Source organism: Microcaecilia unicolor, chromosome 13 (genome assembly GCF_901765095.1).
Source record: "Microcaecilia unicolor chromosome 13, aMicUni1.1, whole genome shotgun sequence".
NCBI lineage: Eukaryota > Metazoa > Chordata > Amphibia > Gymnophiona > Siphonopidae > Microcaecilia > Microcaecilia unicolor.
In genome coordinates this window covers 18,945,859-18,958,449 of record NC_044043.1, presented here as the reverse complement: position 1 = coordinate 18,958,449, position 12,591 = coordinate 18,945,859, and the positions used below count along the sequence as shown (strand labels likewise).

The 12,591-nt window shown below is 45.2% G+C and overlaps 1 protein-coding gene across 1 annotated transcript in view; it reads left to right on the top strand.

The window, feature by feature from the left end:
* Nucleotides 1–12,591, top strand: part of POM121 (POM121 transmembrane nucleoporin) — a 303,987-nt gene that overhangs the window by 244,981 nt on the left and 46,415 nt on the right. Inside the window, 4 exon segments of the mRNA XM_030186032.1 lie at nt 3,083–3,142; nt 3,145–3,243; nt 3,901–4,137; nt 10,203–11,948. Of these exon segments, the coding sequence (XP_030041892.1) occupies nt 3,083–3,142; nt 3,145–3,243; nt 3,901–4,137; nt 10,203–11,948 (2,142 nt within the window).

Below are 12,591 nucleotides of genomic sequence, written 5' to 3'. Positions count from 1 at the left end.
GACAGCCCAGAACTCTTAATGATTAGAGATGATCTGCAAAGAGGAGTGGACCAAAATTCCTCCTGACGTGTGCAAACCTCATCATCAACTACAGAAGACGTCTGACCGCTGTGCTTGCCAACAAGGGTTTTGCCACCAAGTATTAGGTCTTGTTTTGCCAGAGGGATTAAATACCTTATTTCCCTCTGCAGAATGCAAATAAATTCATATACTTTCCACAATGTGATTTTCCGGATTTAATTTGTGATGTGCTATCTCTCACTGTTACCAATAACCGTACCCTTCAATTATGGGCTCTCATGTCTTTGTCAGTGGGCAAACTTACAAAATCAGCAAGGGATCAAATACTTATTTCACCACTGTATAGAATGTTTGTACGTTTTTTGGGAAGCTTGCCAGGTGCCCTTGGCCTGGATTGGCCGCTGTTGTGGACAGGATGCTGGGCTCATGGACCCTTGGTCTTTTCCCGTATGGCATTACTTAGTGTAGCATCTACTCATAAGCTGTGGGTAAATTTGGAACAGCATATGGTGGGGCAGCCCTTTGAGGTTAGGACAACTGCTTTGGTTATCACCTAAACTAGATATTTGAAACCAGACCCTTTGCCCAATCATTCAACACACCTTTTCTTGTTGGGACAAATTGGATAGAACTAAAGGATTTATAAATCACTTCTGTCTACTATAGCATATAACCCTGCATTTCCTCTGGGGTGTTCTTCCTCAGTTTAACTAGGTGGAAGAGACATGGGTTGTTGTCCTGGGGGCAATTAGTGGATGTTGACAGTTTTGTTTTTTCTTTTGCTGACTTGGCGGCCGCCTATCAGCTGCCTCAAAGTGACTTCTATGCTTATCAGCTTATTCACTTTTTTACTTCTTCCAATTTGAAAAACAAATTGTTAGGGGAGGAAACCTTCCTAGAGGGGATATGGCTGTCTTTTAAGGGTACTAGGTTTCTAATTTCCTGTGCTGTATATAACATTTGAGAGATGCCTTGCCATCAGCTTGTAGACATCGTGAAAGGTGGGAAACTGAGCTGGGTACAAGTTATGATGCTGACGAATGGCAGCGGATGGAGATAGCCTCTAAGGTCTCTCCAGCGGTGGATATACAAGAAAACTGTACTAAATCTACCGCTGGTACCTCACGCCTGTGAGACTTCCATCCTATGTTTGTGAATGTATCCACATTATGGCTGGTGACAATGTGGTCAGTCCTGGTACCTTAGGCCATATATGGTGGTCATGTAGAAAAGTGATGGCTTTCTGGAAATCTGTTCATAGGTGGGGTTTTCTATACCTTGGGATCCTACTATGTTTTTATTTAATAAGACCTACCAGGGGTTAGTAGTGTGGGGTCGAGAGTTGACGAAGCATTGGTTTCAGTGCTGCAAGACTAGTGATTGGATGAACTGGAAGCAGATATGCTGCCTCTCAATTCTCAAGGTGGCACAATCTTTTGGTGTACATCTGTGATTGGAGAAGCTAGGTGGCCCAGGAACATAAGACACATAACTAAATGGGAAAAGATTTGGCTCCTTTGCTCTCTACCTTAGGGTAATGAAAACTGATACTGATTTTATTTCAGTGTAGAGGAAGTGTTTGTGGGTCTGTGGGGTGTGGGACATGTTCTTGGAGTTGGGAAGAGTTTGTTTTTACTTATTTTCATTTTGTTGTTATCTCACTTAAATACAAAAAGACGGGAATAGTATTGATGTATAAGATGCAGCCACTTTGGGTGGGCTCCTCAGCTGTAATGAATCTGTATATCATGTGGTTTTTCCACTGTTAATGTTTGCTACTGTATGTCTTGTGGATTCATTCAATAAAAGTTTCCTGTAAAAAAAAAAAATGATACTCTGGTCCTTTGGGGGGGGGGGGGGGGTGTTTGTTTTTATTTTTGTTTTTTTTGCCTGACATGAAAGAGAGAAACCATTAGTCATTCACTTCCAGGGTTTAAGGGGGATGGAGAGATTGCCTCGTCTAGATGTTAAGAGGACTCTTGTCTGAAAAGTAGTGAGGAGTTTTGCTGGTCAGATAAGCTATTTGTGTTTGGACTGCTAAGAAAGTGAAATAGCTTCTAAGGTCACAGTGGCTTGATTGATTAAGGAGGCAATAGGATCTGTGTTGGTGCCCACAGCTTTGAAGGCGCATTCTACTAGAGTGCAAGCAGCATTGTAGATAGATCATAGCCTTATTCCTTCACAGGTTATTTGTAAGGCAGCCATATGGTTTGTCCCTCCATTCTTTGTGTATCCCCGTCGGCTGGATGTACAAACACACCAGGATTGCAACTTCTTGGGCTAGAGTGAGGTTGACTCGTCTGAGACTTGGATCGCTATAATTCAGAGTACTCCAGGCTGCATTTGTCATATTTATTGGAAAAGTTCTTTTGTTTGCTTTAGTCCCTGGTTTTTGAGGGGATTAATTGGCTCGCTGCTTTAAGGAATACTGGATAGGGCCAGACTGCACAAATCCCCATGTATGGGGAGACTTTCATCCAGTAGTTCAATCTCCACCTGCTGGTATGTGTCTGGACTGACCTGCAGGAACGTAAGGAAAAATAAATAAGTAGGTAAGATCTATTTCACCATCAGCATACAGTTTTACATGTGCTGCAATGCTGTGGATAACTTCGCAGCACTAATTTATATGTAGAATAGCATTGCTGCACACATGCAGATGTGTGCTAATAAAAATAATTTTCTGCTCAGACCTGTGTGCAGCTCTAGCCACCTTGAACTCGGAACCAGCTCTTTAGCACTCCTCCCCCAATCTGCCTTTTGTTTTCTACCCATGCTTTGTTTTGGGTCTATTCTATAGAGAAAATGAGGCCCCTCTGTGGACTTATAAAATTACCCTTGAAAACTTACAGAACTGCAACTAAAGAAGCTGGTATAAATTTCTCTATTGCATACCATACTCTTCCACTATAATATATGGGACAAAAACGCTTTTAATTTTGTACATAGCCATCAGCAAGTGGCCCAGCATAGGCACATCCATGAATTCACAGCTATCTGCTCTGTAGTATGGTGTATACTTTCTGATTTTTTATTTCTTTTAATTTCAATATTTTTATAGATATACCATGCTCCTCTATTGAAACTACAGCCTCTGGATCTTCTTCTCATTCACACCGGCAACCACTAACACGTCTGCACCAGTATCGCAGTCTTCCTCAGTTGGCTCCAACCCACTGCTGGAGAGTTTGAAAAAAAATACAAATCCTCCAGCCAGCACAGGTTAGTGAGAGAACATTGTCAAGGATAATGTGACCATTTGATTTATCTTGTAGGTAGAGTAGTTTCCGGAGCAGTGAGAAGAATCACATGCCTTAGAGGACAGGAAAGATCCCCAGGGGATAAGAAACTGAATGTCAGAAGTTTTGTTTTGTTTGCATTTTCTGTGGCTTTAACCACTTATAATCTTTGGCCACAGGAGCAGTTTTGTAAGTTTTTTTTTTTTTTTTTTTTTTTGTGTAAGTAAACTGCTTCTATAGCTAAGATTTGTGAAGAGTAGGCTGCACACAGTGTAATGGAAAGTGTACTGTACTGATCTGGAGAGAACTGTGTTCTTTGGATTCATATCTTTTTATGGGCTAACATAAGAACATAGCAAAGACCTGAGAATAAGACCACAGAGCTGCCTTTTGAAGAAGGAACATGGAATGTCTCTGAGCTCATGTACTTTGGAGAATTATGTTGGTCTAATCTGCAAGGAACTCTGGAGAGTAGAGGAAAGGATGGGGCGATAGAGAAGTACATAATTCAAAAATCATTACCAGTTTCCATTATGAGGCTTCCCACTATTCCAGAACCTGTGGGATATTTGTGTCCATCAACCAGCAGGTGGAGATAAAGAACTGAAAACTGAACTGAAAAATCTCTCTTGGCATCCAGTCCAGCTCCTTAGTATTTTCTGTCTACAGCAGGTGGATAGACACACTTTTCAGCCTCTGGTTCAGAGTGCTTTGCTTCTGATCCAGTTGGTCAGCTGGTCCCCAGTTGAGCTTTGTGGGCAGCTTGTCTGCAAGAGTCCTATCTGGATAGAAAAGTTTGCTGGAGAGCGTGGAAAGAGTATCGGTCCTGAGCCTGTAAGACTTGTGGAGACTGAGCTTGGGGAAGCAGCTGGCAGTGGTAAGTCCGACTAAAGTTTGACTCTGAACCACTTGGAGGACTGCAAGTTGTACTTGGTACAGAGGAGGGTTCCTGACTCGCTGCTTGGGACACGTTGTGCTGCGCTTCGGACAATCGGGGTAAATGGCAATTCCCACAGAGGCAGTTAAGCAGTATTCCCGCTGTGGGACAAGCTGGCCAGTGTCGATGTTGCAGTGTATGTAAGCTGGGAATCCCATGGGACGTAGAGAAGATAGTGGCAGCACTTCGGATTTGGCGCAGCATCCAAATATGCCAGTGTCTTCAGGCTCTGTGGCAGGGCCGGTGTGCTGTTTGTTGCAGGAGAGTGTGGGAATGGGTGTCAGTTTGTCATGGCCAACTGGCAGTGAGGAGCAGCCTCTGGCTGATCCCGCATAGAGCTCAGCTGCCATTTTCAAGCCTCGGTCCTGACAGAGAATTCAGCTGCATCAGGATCTTTGTTCTCTGAGTTTATATTGCTCTTACACCAGGCCTGTTTACTGAAGCAGGGACAGTCTGAGTTGCTGCAAGGTACTTCAGTTTCTTGCTCCACTGCCCCTCCGGCTCCTAAGAGATCTCGTTTACACCTCCAGGAGTAGATGAGGCTCTCTGCTTCTCCCTCCTTATCTGATGTGGCCTTGGTCTATTCAGAGGAGCCATTGTGGAGGAACCATTAGAAGGAGGGTTCCCTCCTGATGAGGGGGATGATCCAAAGTACTGAGGTTGTTTTATAAAGAGGAGCTCATTATTCATATTTCTGAGGTATTGGTGGTGCTTTCCGTTGAGGAGTCTTCTGCTTCGGTATCTGAGCTTCATCTTTGTCGATCATGAGGGGGGCATAGAGGCCCTTCTGAGGCCTTCCCGATGCATCCAGACATTCAGGACCAGAGTACAGCAGAATAGGTCTTACCGGACACGGGGCTGAGAGTGGGAAGTTATGGCTCGCCTCTGCCATTAGTTCCGGAGGAGAAAGATAACGTGCAGCTTCCCAGGGTAGACTCCCTGGTTATGGCGGTGACTAAAAAAAAAAAAATAAATCCCACCTTGCTGGTGGAAGGGAACGTTGCTCTAAAAGACCTACAAGATAGGAAACTTGAAGGCTCACTGCAACAAGCCTTTAAATTGGCCTCTTTGGACCTTCATGCAGCTCGTTCATGGCAAAGAGCATGGCTGAAGTGGCATCAGCAGTCAGCAACGGAAGACAGGCACCATAATGCTCAGCTGGAAGTAGGGTTGGCCTACTTGGCAGATAATTGCCATGTTACAGCCTGCAGTATGACTTTGGCTGTTAGGGCATGTTGGCAACTCTGGTTGCAGCATTGGGCAGCAGATGAAGCACGGTCACATCTAGTTAAGCTATCCTTTCGGTGCAAGTGGCTGTTTAGAGAAGGTCTCAGTAACTTGGTGAAAGAACTGGGGGAAACTTAGCCACTAAAACTAAATGGTTGCCAAAGGATAAGCAGAAAGCCTCTGGTTGTCTTCAGGGGGCTTTCGAGACAGTACTGGCTTGGTAGTCAGCAATTTGGTCAGAAGTCCTGCTTTCAGGCACGCCAATCTTCCTTTCGTGCAGACAGGAAGTCCTCTTCCTCACTCAGCTGGAGTGCCCAATGCCCCCAGAGCTTCACACTCTTTTTCTCCGGTGGGAGGATGTTTTCAGGAGGAGTTGGGCCAAAATCACGTCAGACCAGTGGGTTCTGGATATTCCTACAGAAGGTTACAATTTGGAGATCTCCTGTCCAGTCCCTCCTATCTTCATGAAGTCTCCTTGTCGAAAGGGAAGCAAGGCGGTTGAGGTTCAGGCCACCATAGATTCCTTGCTGGCACTCTGGGCCATTCTTCCAGTTCCCCAGGCTGAACAGGGACAAGGCAGATACTTGGTCTACTTCATTGTCTCAGAGTAGGAAGGCACCTTTCATCCAGTCTTTAGATCTCACAGGTCTAAACGGCTGCCTCTGTTCAAGCGGGAGAATTTCTCACCATCCTCTCTCTCTCTCTCAAGGAGGCATACTTGCATATACCCATATGGCTGCTTCATCAGAGGTTTCTATATGTTTTTTGCAGTGCTGGGCCATCACTTCCAGTTCATGGTTTTGCCCCTCGATCTCACCATGGCTCCAAGAATGTTTACCTAGGTTATGATAGTGGTGGTAGTGGTATCCTTCCTTCGGTACCAGGGAATCAAAGTTCAGCCATATTTTGTTGATTGGCTCATTGTGTGTCATCCTATTCAGACAGTGTGGTGGCAACAGATGAAGTTCTCTCTTCTGCTTTTGTTGGGTTGTGTGATTAATTTCAAGATGAGCGGACTAACACCATTGCAGACACTAGAGTATTTGGGTGTTCTATTCAACACTGCACAGGAGAGGATCTTCACAGAGCACAGGTGGTCAAGCTGGTTCAATAGATTTGTCTTCTCAGTCAAGGCAGGCAAGCCCAGGGTCTGGGACTACATCCAGGTTCTGCAGTCCATGATGGTGGCAATGGAAGTGGTACCGTGGGCAAGGGCTCATATTCGGCTGTTACAGGAATCTTTTCTCAGCCACTGGTCTCCGGTGTCACAGAAGTGTGACCTTCATCTTCCTTGGACACTGGTTGCCAAACGGAGTATGCGGTGGTGGTTGTCACCCAGGAGTTTGGCCATCGGAGCTCCCTTTCTAATAACACAACGGCAGGTGGTGACAACTAACACCAGTAAGTTGGGTTGGGGAGCTCATTACAAGTTTCATCTGGCACAGGGCACCTGGATGGAACCAGAGTCTCGGTGGTTGATAAATTGCTTGGATCTCAGGACAATGTGGAATGCCTTGCACGCCTTCGCTCCCTTTCTGGTGGGGGCTGCGGTACAAGTTTTCTCCAACAATGCGAAAACAGTGGCTTATATTAATGAGCAAGGCAAGACCTGCAGTTGTCCAGTGATAGAAGCAACCTCCCTCATGAGTTGGGCAGAAAAAAATCTTCTTCTCAGCAGCTCACATCACTGGGTCCTCTAATTTGGAGGCAAACTTTCTCAGCAGGCACTGCTTGGACCCGGGAGAATGGGAACTCTCCAGCCAGGGTTGTCAGCCGATAGTGGACCAATGGAGTTCTCAGTTTCTGGATTTGATGGTGACAGTCATGCCAGAGTGCCTAAGTTCTTCAGCCATTGGAAAGAACTTGACTCAATAGGGATTGATGCCCTACTGCAGCTCTTGGCCCATGGTAGGCCGTATGTTGAAAAGGATTGCATTGCACTAGGGTCAAATAATTCTCATAACCCCGGGTTGGCTGTAGAGGCCGTGGTACGTGGACCTGATTCGACTACTGGACGGGGGTCCTCTTGTCTTCCACAGGTATATAGCCTACTGCAGCAAGGTTTGGTGCTCATGGAGGATTAATCCCCCTTTAGGCTTGACCATTGAAAGAGTTCAGTTGAGTTGAGAATGTTGTTCTGATTCTGTCATTGCTATCTTGCTTCAGGCTTGCAAATGCTCTACATCCATGTCGTATGCAAGGGTGTGGGGAAAGTCCATTCCTCGAACGATCTCACTTCGCTGTTCAGATTGCACATGTGCAATTGGAAAGTATTGGCATTGGGTTCTCTAAAAGTTCAGGCTACGCTTTGGCCTGTTTCAGGGGCAGACTACAGAACACATCTCTTTCAGCTCACCTGGATATCTTTCGATTCTTGCAGGGAACAGGGGCCGCTTGTGGCCTCCCTTTTGTATGCCATGTCCAGAGTGGAACCTTAATTTAATCCTTAGGGCTCCTCAGAAGCCTCCTTTTGAGACACTCCAGAAGACCACCTTGAAAGATCTTGCACGGAAGACAGCGTTCTTGATGGCCATTGTGTGTTGGCATGTAGGGTTTCTGAGCTTCAGGCTCTCTTGACGGGATCCTTTCTTAGCCTTTCAGAGGCATGAAGGTCTCCCTGCACATGGTTTCTTCATTTCTTCCAAAAGTAATATCAGCGTTTCATCTCAACCAATTTGTGGACCTTTTGTCCTTTCACAGAGAGGACGAAGAGGCTTGGTGTTCTTCCTTAGCCTCATGGATTAAAAGCCCACAGATAGTTGAAGACTTATCGCGTCAGCTTATTTGCTTGTGGGGAAGTAGGCTCCTCAGGCCTTATTCCACAAGGTGTATAGTGACATCGTGGGTGGAGACTACCTTACTGTCTCCAGCAGGTATTTGTTGATGTGCTTACCTTTGCCAAACACTACAGGGTGGACATTATGGTGCTCTCGGAAGCCAGTTTTTGGGCTTTGATCCTCAGGATGGCGGTTTCAGGATTCCACCCACTCTAGGGATTGCTTTTGAACATCCCACAGGTTCTGGAATAGTGGAAGCTATGTAATGGAAGGAGAAATTAGGCCTTACCTGATTTTTTTTTTCCATTAGTCCTCACTATTCCTGAGGTTTCTGAGATGTTTTCAGTTCAAAGTAATGGGTCAAATAACGACCATCATCTTGCATGGTGCTTTGTGCATTTCTCTTGTTCTCTACAGAGATGAGTGGTCCACACATTTGCTCATATGGTTAGTTGTTAGGTTAGCAAGTTTGCGGTGGTTGTATTTTATTCCTAGTTTATCTTTACTGCTTGTCTATGTAAATACTGAGGAGCTGGACTGGATGCCAAGAGATGTCTCGTCTCTGCTCAGTTTTCAGTTCTCTATCTAGATCTGCTGGTTGATGGATACAACTATCCTACAGGTTCTGGAGTAGTGAGAAGGACTAATGTAAAGAATTATCAGGTAAGATCTAATTTCTCCTTGCAGGCTGAAGCAACTAAGTAGGGCCTATTGGCAAACTCGGTGGCTTAGTTAATATAGAAATAGTATTGCATCTGAAGCTGTTCATGACACTGAACAGAGAATATAAATCAGGAGAAGTGTGAACTATAGTGATCTGAAATAGTTTAAACACTGAAAAGAAGTAAGTGGAGAGTTGAAGGAGCACTTAAATTAGGTTACTTTTTATTAAAGAAGTAGCAATAGAAAAAAACAAGTGAAAATAAGTGAGGTAGGAGAGCAAGAAGAAACTATATAAGGCTGCATAAAGTTAGAGTGGATATTCTTTAATAAATAGGACAGTTAACTTAGAACAACAAAACCATATGAACTTTGATCTTTTTTTTAACTCTTGAGGCAGATTCAGTACTGTGAAATGACTCAAAAGAATATGAAGTATTACTGAGTATCAGGCCAAACTTTAATCTTCTGCATTCATGACATCAGAGTGCAGTCAACCTACTATCTGATTATAAGCAATCAACCTGTCCTAATATGAATGTAACTAGAAAGCAGAACAGATAGGATATTGAAGTGACAGAGGTGCACATGAAACCCTAAGAGGGGCATTTTCAATATGACATCCAAATCCTGTTTTGGACACTTTTTTTCAAAAAGCATCCAAAAGTCCAGTGCTAAACATGGTAATTTTCGAACCATAAAGTCTTTTTGTTTTTGAAAATTGCCCTATTTTACACATCTTCTGCTCAGTACGGTTTAAGGGCCATTTTCAAACAACAAACGTCCAAAACATTCAAAAATGAGCCGTTGGAATGTCTGGGGGTCAGCAGTCTTACTATACTGGCTACACAGACATCCCAGCAGAGCAGTGGGGTAGCCTAGGGGCACTGCAGTGAACTTCACATAAAAGGTCCCAGGTACACATTGCATCATAACACCCTTATATTGTATAGTGAGCCTTCCAGGAATAGCAAAAAATATACTGTACCCAACTGTACACCACTACAGTAGCCCTTATGCCTGCAGGTGTTGCCTCTATGTGAGTTCAGTGGATATTTTATGGTTTTTGTGGCGCTCACACTTTCCACCACGTGTACCAGTGGATGTTCCATTATCACAAAAAAAATCGAAACCATAAGTTCGCTCAAAACACGCCCCCTTGAGATTTAGATGAACTGCATAGAGTCTTGCAAATGAGTTTTGAAAATAGCAACTTGGACATTTTTGCAAAAGTCTCATCTGCTGCTTTGTGCCATCTTATGGATATGTTTCTGTTAGGAAATTCAGGGGCTCATTTTCTTATCTTTTTGACTGTCATTAAACTTTCTTATTCTCCTTTAGAGCCTGCCAGTGAAGCCAATCAAATGCCACCACCACCATTATCTTCAAGCATTTTTTCTTCACCTTCCAATGCAGCCTTGAGGACGTGCTCACTCACAGTTACACCATCAAGTTCTGAGTCTGTGTTTACATCTCCTTCACTTTCTGTGGCCCCTTCTGCTTCAGAGCCTCTCAGCAGCACTGACCTGCAGGTACCTGATGCTCTACCAAGTGAGACCCCTGATGCCAAGCTACCTTCCACTTCATCCCCAAAACGTGGAATCCTTTTTGGTATGCTGAGTGGGACAACACCCAACTCTGCCTTTGTCACAACGTCACCAGCCAGCACAGCAGCCACACCAACTTTCAAACACATATTTGGCACACCGCTGAAAGTGGAAAATGCTGTCTCCTCATTAGTTAACTCGTCTGAAGCATGTTCAACACCACCTCCCAGTTCTATAACTGGGGTTGCCTCAAGCACTACTTTCAAACCAATTTTTGGAGCTTTAACTGCTGCTACTAATAGCTCCACAGTGATATCACCTTTCACATTTAATCAGACACCTGTGCCAAGTGTGGGTGCTATTCCTGCAGTAGCACCCACAACAAGCAGTTCCGTGCACTCTGGACTTATCAGTGCTGTGTGTACCACTGGTTCTGCAGTTGGCACTAGCACCACACAGAGTAGCAGCATAAATTCTTCTGCCAAGCCATCCTTTACCTTTGGACTTTCCAGTGTACCCAGTAGTACCACTGCCAACACCACTGTAACACATTCGTTCCAATTTGGAGTCCTTTCAAACCCCACTGCCTCTACAGCAACAGGATTTGGTACAGGATTTCAGTTTACCAAACAACCTGTTGCTACTACTGTCTCTTCCACAGCCTCTCAGGCTACATCCATCTTCGAACAAGCACCTCCTACAGGTACCAAGGCTGCTTTTAACATTTTTGGAAGCACCTCATCAGCAGTAACAACCACAAGCAACAGCCAGCCTGTTTTGACATTTGGTTCTTCCTCTTCTGCTTTCAGTGCACTGCCATTTGGTACTAGTGCTAATGCTCCACCTCCCTACCCTGGTACAACTAGCCAGCCCACCTTTAGCAACAGTATTGCAGATGCTCAACTGGTGGGCACCAAGCCTGTCAGTGACTCTTTAAAGTTTTCTACCAGCAGTACCCCATTTAGTTTTGGTATGTCCACTGTTCAGTCAACCTTTGGAAATGCTGCCCAACCCCATTTCCCAGAGAATAATTCCCAGGCATCCTTCAGTACCAGTAACACTCAGCCAACATTTGGCAATACCACCTCTGCCTTCTTTGGTACAGTTGCTCCAACAACAGCTGCCACTTTTGGTTCTGCAAGCACTCAGACCACAACCAGCAATACAAGTGGACACCTTTTTGGAGGAACTACGCCTTTCACTTTTGGGGCATCAAATCAGTCGGGTAGTGGTAGCTCTACGTTTAACATTGGAGCACAGAGTAGCAGTGTGGCTTCTGCCACAAGTGGATTCAATTTTGGAGCAGGACAGAACCAGTCAACAAATGCAACAGCCACATTTGGAATTGGAGCACAGACTAGTAGTTCAACCCCTGTGATGAACCTGTTCAATTTTGGAATGGGACAGAGTGGCTCAGGAAGCACAACAGTCTCCTTTGGTTCTCCTGCCCTACAGTCAAATTCCCTGAGCAACCAGAATCAGAATGCACCATTCTCATTTGGCACACCTGTTGCAACAGAGAACAAGCTTTCTTTTGGAGGTAAGGCGCAAAAACAGGAAAGGTAATTCCCAAGGCTTTAAGTTATCTAAGTTATTCAGCAGTAGCAATTTATATAGTTAATGGTGGTAGGAGCAGGACATGGACTGGGTGCTAGCCTCAAGGCTGCCAAAAGCCTACCTCACCAGCTCTCTATAGTGGCCAACTCCCTGCTTCTCTGGGTAGCGGTGGCATCTCTTCCCCCACCCCCTGACATGTGCACAGTACCTTTCTCTCCCTCCCCCCCCCCCCCCCCCCCCCCAAGTCTACCTTTAAAAGCATCGTTCTTTCCTCTAGAAGTGGCACCTGCGTTAGCGATTCACATAATGTCTGTATGGGTCCTGGAGCCTTTCCTTTGCCATGTCCCGCCCCGTCTGAGGTAACACCCATTTCTCCGAGGACAAGCAGGCTGCTTGTTCTCACATGTGGTTCGACGTCCGCATCGGCCCAGGAACCGGCGTTTTGCAAGAGCAAAAAAACTTTTGCCAGAGTTTTTGGCGCTCACGCATCCGCAGACTGACTTCCCGCCTGCTGCGTGAGCGTGTCTCCTCAGTTTTTTTTTCTTTCTGCGACGAGGTGCGGCAGGTTCCTCCTGTTCTCCTCGTTGAGGCTTGGGAAAGGAGTCTTCTGTTTTTGCGAGTTTTTC